The sequence below is a fragment of the Calypte anna genome, chromosome 3, assembly GCF_003957555.1.
Source record: "Calypte anna isolate BGI_N300 chromosome 3, bCalAnn1_v1.p, whole genome shotgun sequence".
Classification (NCBI taxonomy): domain Eukaryota; kingdom Metazoa; phylum Chordata; class Aves; order Apodiformes; family Trochilidae; genus Calypte; species Calypte anna.
Window position 1 is genome coordinate 60,378,355 of NC_044246.1, and position 10,144 is coordinate 60,388,498.

The following is a 10,144-nucleotide window of genomic DNA, read 5'->3' on the forward strand; positions in this document are numbered from 1 at the left end:
GTTCCTAGACTCAACCTGACATATGGCAATTTCAGCTACAAGTAAAGCACTACAAGCTTTGCCTTCAGCTGTGCATCTGGTATGTGAGTACACTGCAGTTCTTTCCTAGGGAGTTATTACATGCATATTATTTTAGTGCTCTAATTCAGTATGTCATGCAGAAGCTTTCAGTAGTGCTGATTTCCCCTAAGTTTTCTCGTAAAATACTCGACAAAGAACACATAAGCACTTGCTGCACTCAGCTTTGCTTTGAGATGCTTAATGTTCTCTTACGCCCACTTTAAGGGGGTGGTAAAACTGTTTTGTTTTGTTATTTCGGAAGAAGTTGCTATCTGATAGTCTAATAACTAAATAATTTCACTCAGAGTTTAATTTTTTTCAGTAAGCTTTATAGTAAAATCATCTCACTGCCTTCATATGTGATAAAAGCAGTTAAGAAGTGTCTTTTTAAAGCAAAGTAGATGCTAAATGTATAATGCACTACTTTTAGAGAAAGAGCTTTTTTTTTTTTTTTTTTTTTTTTTTCCTTTTCTCTCCAGAAATACCCTGAAAAGCTGTATTTTGAAGGCTTGGCAGAGCAAGTCAATCCCCCAGTTCAGATCCAGCCCCAGTACCTGCCAATTTATTTTGGAAATGTATGCCTGCGCTTTCTGCCAGTGTTTGACATCGTGATTCATAGATTTCTGGAATTGCTTCCAGTGTCCAAATCACTAGAAACTTTACTGGATCATCTGGGAGGTTTATACAAATTCCATGGTAAGGAGTGCATTCACAGATAAGTATTTCTGTTGCAATAGTACTATACTCTTCATTCATAATTTTCATCTATTAGCACAGCAGTGTTTTAATCTTTTCCTGTTCTGTAAGCCCCATGTATGTTTCCACAGAGAATGACAATCCCTAGTTAGTGAATTTCAGCCTACTAACAGTGAACTTGCTTTTATTCAGGTAGCTCTTGCTAATTATTGCTTCCTTCACACCATTTCCTTTCATTTCCTTCTAGTAGTAAGTACTTGAACCTATGTCCTAACAAACTTGCTGTTAATAAGACTGAAAGAGCTAAAAAAGCAGTTCCTCCCTCTATCCTTATTTATGATTCAAATAAATTAACCTGGTTTTTGTTAACACTTTTATAACTGCACTGTTATAACGAGTTTTTTATAGAAGTTGTTGCTGAGTTACACTTGGGCAATTTACAATATTCTTTCTTTACTCTGACTTTGTACATGGATTCTTCCTGCTTAATGCTTTCTATATGAAGAGATTATTTAGACAGTTTACTTACAAGTATATTTCATTATCATTAAGATATGAACTATTAGCAATACTTTCCAGTACATATATGTATAAGACAAAGGAAAATCAGTGTTGTAGTGTACAGTGAAATAAAGAACATGAATCAGTTCCTTACGAGCTGTCTTTTAATACATACAGCTAACTCTTCTAGGGCTTTTGATTTTAATTATGTTTGCAACCATAAATATAATAGTAACGGTAGAATTCTGGGCTGGTTTTTTTTGTTTTCTTTTTATTCTTTGCAGACCGTCCAGTGACTTACCTGTACAACACACTTCACTATTATGAGACCCAGCTCAGGGAGCGCACAAACCTCAAGAGAAAACTTGTTCATGCCATAATTGGCTCTCTCAAAGATAATCGCCCACTGGGCTGGTGCCTGAGTGATACTTATCTCAAATGTGCTATGAATCCCCGAGAAGAAAACCCATGGATTCCTGATGATACTTACTACTGCAAGCTCATTGGAAGACTGGTAGACAATATCCTTCATAAAACTGGCATTGAGTTAGCTCTGCTAGTGACTTAGAGTTTCATCAAAATAAGCTCGATTTCTGCCTGTTAATTTCAGATACGAAATTAAGATTGGAGTCTTTAGTTAACAGCATGTGTCAGTCTAATTCATATTAGATTGCTTCAGTGTAGTTTCTTTTTTTTTTATTAATCCAGATAGGGAATGAGCAGCCCTAGTGAAAACACATGGAAAGATATGCTGAAAAACAAGTACAGTGCAGCTGTATTAGTATTTCACTGTTTAATGCCTCACATATAAGTACAGATACCAATGTTTATGCATTCCAATTGAATTCTAATTGCCACACAGAATCAGCTTGATACAAAGCATGAGTGTTTCTAAAAACTGTATAAAATGAGATTACTTCTTTCTAATGCCATTATCAATATTGCTAAAAATATTTTGTAAGATGTGTCACGTTTAAGATGGCATATAATTGGCTGTATCTAGTTGAAGACCTCTACTTGTGTTGTTAGCAGCTGCCAAGAATCTGCATTTTAGGAGGGAAAAGCTAGATATGGTGTTTTTAACAAAAACCTATATTAATTGCTGCCCTTAATTAGTTTTTACTGTTATGACTACAGCTATGTAGTACACTACTGCTATGGTGAAACTTGTGCCAACTGTGTTCTAGAGTAGTAGTGCTAATGGAATATCTCTGGTGTTGTCCTCTTTCTGTAGCAGCTTTATGTCAGGTTGACCAATTTTCTGGATATTATGTGTCTTCTTTCACTCCTCTTGCAGAACTTGTCTTTCTTTTATGTGTTACTTAAAGTAGGAAGGAGGTTTATCAGGTTTATAGAAGCTAAAATTGTATAAATAAAAATTATGCAAATTTTAACAGGGCATTTGGAGATCTTTTTTGTATGTGGCTCAAATGAGTTAGTCTTGATTGGGGAAGTGGATTATTTTCAGAGAGTAAGCAGGTGTTCATTTTGCATAAATTGTCACCTTAGAAGTCTGCTGGAAGATCTTATACTGATGCAAATTAATGGTTTCAGTTTATCATTTCTGGAGAAAATTCTTGTTATTTTCATCTTCCTGTCTTTGAAGCAGATGGTGAATGAGATGGTTGATGTTTTGTTCCACCTTAATCAGGGAAATTTATCCTCTGCATGACCTTGTGTGTGTAGTATATTTATAGCTATGTATTCAGTGACTGAGCAGCATTGCCTTATACTAATAATTTTGTCCATATGTTACCATTTCATGAAGTGTGGTTGTTTTATTTGTTCAGTAACTTACCTTCCAGCTCAACATCATATGTGTGGTATATACATATATTTTTAAGCAGTGTGCTGCTTACACTAGTCTGTTTTGGGGCATCTTTTTTTCCTTAATCATTATCACCTATGGCAGGCAAATCACCTGGTCCTTTTCCAAATTGTGACTGGAGATTCAACGAGTTTCCTAATCCAGCTGCACATGCTCTCCATGTTACTTGTGTTGAGCTCATGGCTCTGGCTGTGTCAGGGAAGGATGTAGGCAATGCACTGCTGAATGTTGTGCTGAAGAGGTATGTTGTTGGCTCTCTGGAACTCTTCTCTGCAAATTATAATACATAATTAAACATCGCTAAGGTAGTTGGTGATATTGATATTCTTAGGGTGTTTTTTAATATATTTTTCTTTAAGTAGAAATATTTCAAGTTTAATAAGTATTTGTAGAGGACAAAGAAGGCTATTGGGGATCAAGCAGACAAAGTGGGTTAGATTTCTGTGCTGTAGTGGATGATGTGTGCTACAGGAAGAGTTGATTCAGCATGATACCCTTAAAAGATAGAGGTAACACCTTGCAAAGGCTGAGAACTCATCCAGTGGCACAGAGGCTGGGAGCAGTCTGTTCTTTCAGCTGCGCTGGGAGAAGGACATTTCTACAGTTAATATCAAAGGATTTGTGAATGCAGAGAAAGGGGCAGGAAACACTGGCAAGACTCTGAATCCTTCTGGTGGTAATGTAAAGTCAGAGGTACTTTGGAACAGAGTGCTGTGCTGTGGCTCACCTTTTGTCATAAAGCATTAAGTCTGACCCATAGCTCAGCCACTCTGAAAAGAAGTGAAAGAAAAAGAACTAATATTCTTGCAGTGATTCCGATGCTGCTGTTGAGCAGTGACAAGATGAAACGATTAATTTTCAGCCTTATTCATTTTAGTAATATCTTATTGTTAGCTGTTTGGTGCATGTGGAGGGAAAGAGTCAATAAAGGCACAAATAACTTGTAAGAACTGAAGCCTATTTGGTAGGAAGAACAGCGTGGTAAGAGCCTTTAAAGAAAACATGCTGCTAACCCAAAATAATGCCTGAACAAAGCTTTGCAAGGGAGATCACAGTGGCATTTAGACCACCTGGGGGCTCTCCTACATACCTGTATGTGTTCTTACAGTCTTTTCAACTTTTCAAATATTCTTTTCATAGGTACACCTTGTCTTTAGGTGTACCAGAAGCACAAATTGCAATTGTGAATTTCAAAGCTTTTGTTACCTTTTCTTTGTCTCCAGTCAGCCCCTGGTGCCAAGAGAGAATATCACAGCTTGGATGAATGCAATTGGACTAATTATCACAGCCTTACCCGTGAGTTTAATTATAATTAAAAAAAAGTAAATCTCTTCTATGTAAATTTTATCATCTTTGTAGAGTATACTGTACAAACATCTGTAGATTCTGCAGAGAGCTGTGATTCAGAAGGCTGCTTGAATGTCTGAGAATGAATGTCTACTTCTCCAGCATGAAAAAATTAACCAGGTTTTCTCTTTTCTTTTTAAGTTTTGAGGGTAGGATGAAAAGTAAATAATTCCTACTTAAAACCGTAGTTAAAAAGCCACATGTAGTATTGAGAACTGGAACTATGAACTAAGATCTAAAGGGGTTCTGATGTAAAATTAATTTTCCATTAATGTTGCACTTGCTCATCCTGCATATTTTAACCATGAAAATGAGATGCGCCTGAGACTGCAAAAGCAAATGGGTGCAACATTAGAATTCATGGATCAGTAGAAACTTTGATCTTCTGAATACAATGTCTCTTGGTGACTGACTGGGATGGCTTGAATAAATTTCATGTTTCTTACCTGTTGTTTGTATTTGCAACAGTAGCACTTCCCTGCGGCTTTGCTAACAGTATGGTTCCTTTCCTGAGAGAATGTCAACATGGATTTAATCCTTACTGTCTTTGCAGTGCTTCTTATTATTCCTCCTTATCCCTATCCTTGCATCTTCCTTCTTTGACTTTTGTACCTTTTATTGTTTCCTGTTTCTATCTTGAATTTTTAGTTTGTTTGTGCCTGCACTCAGAAAATTCAGGAAAATCTCTGTCTCCTTCCATTAAAGCTTTTTGCCTCTACTTATTTTGGAGACCTTTATATTAGCTAACTAAATAATTAAAGTTGTGAAATAGATCTTGATAATGCAACACCCTTGAGGGTGCCACATCCACTCTTGTGGATGCTTTCTGTATTTTGTTTCTTAATTTTCATGTTTTGTCTGACAGGGTTGAAATCTACCATGTAGTTGAAAGCATTTTAGAAATGCAACAGTAGTGGAAACTGTTGAGGAAGCATCGTCTTGGATGGTTTTCTTTTCAGAAGCAGTTCTGACTTCTTGTTTTTTCCAGGAGCCTTACTGGATTGTTCTCCATGACCGCATCGTGAGCGTTATCAACAGCCCTAGCCTGACCTCGGAGACAGAGTGGGTTGGTTACCCATTCCAGCTGTTTGACTTCACAGCATGTCACCAGTCTTATTCTGAGATGAGCTGTAGCTACACTTTGGCTTTGGCACATGCTGTCTGGCATCACTCTAGCATTGGCCAGCTTTCTCTCATTCCCAAGTAGGTGTAATGATTCTTGATGGTTTAGTTTGTTTTTTTAATCCCATGCATACTGTTGATAATAAGTCTGTACCTGTAGCACCTATACCAGTGTATATGCAGAGAGGAACTCCAAAACTCACCAAGTAGATTACAAGTTTATTTCCAGCTCCCTCTTCCTCTCACATGACTCTTGTTATCCTTGGGCTTTGAGGTTTTGTCTAGAGTGTGACTGCCTTTTTTACCTTGATCAGCTGCTATGCAGTTTTTCTTGAACCATTGGTTGTAGCATAGTTCTCAAGTATCAACTGTATTCAATAAATATATCCTTAGTTCTAGTAAGTGTCCTCTACTTCAAATCGAGATGCTTTGCTGACTGAGGGATGTGTGGTAGTGGTCCACTTAATCATTAAAGCAAGTTAAAAATACCACTGCTTTTAACAGTTGATCAGACTTTCCCCAGTGCAGTGTCAATGAGAGAATTAACAGACTTCGTTTACTATGTCTTAAAATATTGAACAAAAATGAAGATGGTATTAATATATTCCTGTTGAGCCTTAAGTCAAGGTTCAGGATTCTGTTAAGATGTGGGAGGACAGCTTTTTTGACTCTGTGTAGTGTTCTGCTGAGCTTAATTGTTGCCTGTTCCAGTCCAGTAATACTGTTTGGATATGTCTGGCACTTCACTCAAATATTTCAAATATTAGTTACTTCAAGTATGAGTTAAGTGATTTTCACAGCTACATTCTGTTTTCTAAAATGAAGGCCTAAATTTGTGAGACAGAATGTGATGTTTCAGGTATAATTTAGGGTACAGAAAAGAAGGAGAAAAAAAAACCAGCTTCCAGTTGAAGTTTTCCATGTCATTAAATGCTACAGGTTCCTCACAGAAGTATTGATACCCATTGTGAAAACAGAATTCCAATTACTCTACGTTTACCACCTCGTTGGTCCTTTTCTACAACGGTTCCAGCAGGAAAGGACACGATGCATGATAGAAGTAAATAGTAGCTCTTGATTTTTACTTCATACAGCATATATTATTTTAGCTTTACAATTATGTTATAGAATCTGATAGAAGTCTTTGGTAAGCATTCAAAATTAAATTCTATATAAATTAAACAGCATTTTCAAGGATGTGAATGGCTGAGTTGGTATTTAGCTACACAGTTGACGGAAATCTTGGTTCAGGATGAGCTTGATTCAGGATGAGCTTGGTTCAGGATAAAACTCCTGAACCTTTTATAAATAACAAACAAAGGCACACACATGAAAACCAAACAAAAAACTCCAAATAAAACTAACAAAGAAATACAACCCCTAAAACAGCAAGCAATACTTGTTTTGTTTGGCTCTCCGACTGCATGCAAAATACATGTCAGACTTCCTGCCTGTTCTAAAACTTTCCTTGCAGGGGAGGGAAGTATGCAAGAGCTGAATTGTGAGGAATGGAGGAGCACAAGCTGTTGAATTCATATCAATGTGGATAAGGCCAGGGGAGAAGAGGATGAAGCTAGCTACTAGGCAGATGATCTGAAAAATGGCAGATAGCAGAGACAGTCTTCTAGAAGGAATTGTTTAACTTGGGAATCCAAAGTCTCTAAATCTGTGCTGTTGGTAAATATACATAAAGCCTGGATGTCAAGTATGCATCTCGCTTTCCTCTTAGAGTCTGACCAACATAAGTTATAAATCTACCATCACTAATGATTGCTTTTACAGTTACTAATGTCTGTGCTGGGTTTTTTACTCTTAACCTTCTTAGGTTACCATTAGTTCCTGTGCTGCAGCTCTCCCCCAGCCCCATCCCCACCACCAGTTCTTTCTAAAGCACTTAGTAGGACACATTGTTTTTTGAATAAGCCAAAACCTGTAGGGATGCATACACAGTGGGAGAAGTGTTTTGTAACTTGTTTCCGGGTATACAATAAACACAGGAGACTGTAAGAAACTGTATCAGGGAGTTAAATTACAGAATCAAAGAATTACCTTCATTGAAAAAGACCTTCAAGATCATGAGGTCAAATAATAATAATTAGTTGTGTAGCAGTATTTTTATATACTTTTTACATATTTCCTTCAGCTTTGCCCCTCAGTTACAGCCTTTTATGATTAAAAAAACCCATTTGTAATTATTTAGAAATGCATCGTATTTTTCTTCTTTTTTATTTTTTTCTAATAAATCTGTAATGAAGGTAACTCCAAAAAAAATTTTAATGAACTGTTGCTCAAGTAAAAGTACTTAAGAGTAACAGAATGTTATTCAGCCATGGATGAGTATCACTTTGTAGTTTCCTGTGTAATACTATAAATAGCTTCTAAAGTATTGCTTTGACTGGTTTCTTCCTCTGACAGGAAAAAAAAAAATCCTGCACCTGCAGTCTCTGTATGGAACCGGAAATTTAAACAGCAAATTGAACAACAAAATTTAAAAAGCTGTCCTCTTTCTGTGCTTCTCAATATTCCTGTAGCTCTCCTTTTTCTTTGTGAGGAGTTGATTGCAGTAAGAGGAAATTATATGGAGCTGCTACCTTCAGAGTAGGCAGCAACCCTTCTGAGTCTTCAATGAGTAAGCATGAAATTCAGGTTTCATGTTGCCATCTTTAAATGGTCATAGGTGCTCATATGTTTGCACACACTTCTTTAACAAGTATATGCAAACTGTAGTTCTGAATTCTTTGCAGAGAGTGTTTGAACCATTAAAATGCACAGTGTGCATTTGCTGAAAGACCTTGCTGGATTCTGGGTGCAGGCTGAATGCAGTAAACTGTAATGTCTTCTCTACAGAAGGTTCAAATCTTGTACTAAACTTTTGCTAGTTACTCACTGGTGTCTACATTGGCAAATTTTGTAGGCAGTTTCTCAAAACATGTTGCAGTCAATGATGTTAAAGCACTAATTATGTAGCATGTCCCAAAATACCATCATTGCACTCATTGGAAGTCAGCTTGGGAAAATGGGATCATTGGTCAAAATGGGATGAGTTAGACCTTCCCATTTATTCGTGTAAGAAAGTAAGCAGTTAGGAATCACAGATACTTGAAAAGCAGCACATACATTTATTACACTGACTCTGTTTCTATTTTAAAGCATTTTAAAACCTGTTTTCATTTGGGGTGCTATTTCTGTCTCTGGAAACAGATTGGAGTGGCATTTTATGAAATGCTCCTGAATGCAGATCGGTACAGCTCACATCTCAACTACATGGATCCCATATGTGACTTCTTGTATCATATGAAGTACATGTTCACAGGTGACAGTGTGAAAGACCAAGTAAGTAAACAGCTGATATTGTTGCTTTAGTTAACTTTCTTCTCATACAGCAACTCAGTCTTTGTATGAATTACTTTCATAGGTAGCAGTGCAACAAAATGCATTAACAGTTGATTAGCCTCTACTTGCAAATTAGAAAATCAGTGCACTTCTACACATTTAAAAGCTTCAGATGCAGGAGGCTATCTCAGATTTCAAGATACATTTTTTTTTTTTAATCAGGAATTTAGGATATACAGCTTGAGGGTATTTTAAGTACTATTTATTAAAGCCGTCACTAGAAATAAAGCTATTGGATATTTCATAGCTTTTCGTCAATTCAGTCTACATCTTTCAAGTTAATTTCTGATTCATTAATACAATTTAACATGTGAAAAAAGCTACAATGTACCTGTGTTGAGTGAAAAATGGTTTGGTTAAGTTTAGTTTATAACACTATGCATTTTTAAGTGTCAGTTGTGTGAATTGTTTTCCAGAGCTTTGGTGTACAGGTGTTAGACAAGGGAGGGTTTTTTTTAAAGGTTTAGTTTATCACAAGAGGTCCAAAAGTTAACATGGTAAATAAATTATCAACATAAATATGATTGTTTATGGTATCTCTTTCCTTTTTTCATTGGACTAATGTGATGTCTGTCTGCTTTTTTTAACAGGTTGAGAAGATAATTTGTAATTTAAGGCCAGCTTTGAAACTTCGGTTGCGCTTCATAACACACATCAGCAAAATGGAATCAGCTGCTGTTGCACAGCAGCCTCTCAATAATGGGTCACCAGCACAGCAGCCCAGCCAAGTGCCTGTTAATGTTGCTTTGCCAGTATCACAGTGAAATGATGTGTCTGGCTGGAGTTGGTGTGAAGGCTTTCTGCTGTTACTGACCAAGGTGAAACATCATCTGGTCCGAAATCTGGTATGCTGCACAGAAGGGAAAAGAAGCACATACAGATTTCTTCTTCATTTTTTCGGTATAATAAAGCTCTTCTAACTGTATGCATGCCAGTCTTATTACCTATCTATATTGCACACTAGATGAAGTGTATGCTGCCTCTCTCTGAAAGCACTGAGTAAAGCTCTACAAGCAATTACAGGGATTTCTGAAAAGTACATCTTGCTCCCTATCCTCGTTTGAGTTGTCTGGATTTTTCCTTCCTTTCTGTCTGTGATGTGAAAGAACACTCAATGTATGTAGCCTGATAAAAAATGGCCTTTTAAAATTTGAGTTCTGCCTTACTAAAAATTTCAATTGTTCTTGTCCAAAAGAA

The 10,144-nt window shown here is 36.7% G+C and overlaps 1 protein-coding gene across 3 annotated transcripts in view; it reads left to right on the top strand.

Annotated features, from left to right (window-relative positions):
- The window catches only part of MED23 (mediator complex subunit 23), a 37,634-nt gene extending 27,826 nt beyond the window's left edge, over positions 1-9,808 (top strand). For all 3 annotated transcript variants that reach the window (XM_008499255.2, XM_008499262.2, XM_030447512.1), the window contains 8 exons: positions 540-756; positions 1,542-1,778; positions 3,161-3,326; positions 4,309-4,381; positions 5,421-5,635; positions 6,494-6,614; positions 8,756-8,887; positions 9,538-9,808. In XM_008499255.2, the coding sequence (XP_008497477.2) occupies positions 540-756; positions 1,542-1,778; positions 3,161-3,326; positions 4,309-4,381; positions 5,421-5,635; positions 6,494-6,614; positions 8,756-8,887; positions 9,538-9,711 (1,335 nt within the window). In that variant the 3' untranslated portion in view covers positions 9,712-9,808. The remainder of the gene's footprint in view (positions 1-539; positions 757-1,541; positions 1,779-3,160; positions 3,327-4,308; positions 4,382-5,420; positions 5,636-6,493; positions 6,615-8,755; positions 8,888-9,537) is intronic.
- The last annotated feature ends 336 nt before the right edge of the window (positions 9,809-10,144 follow it).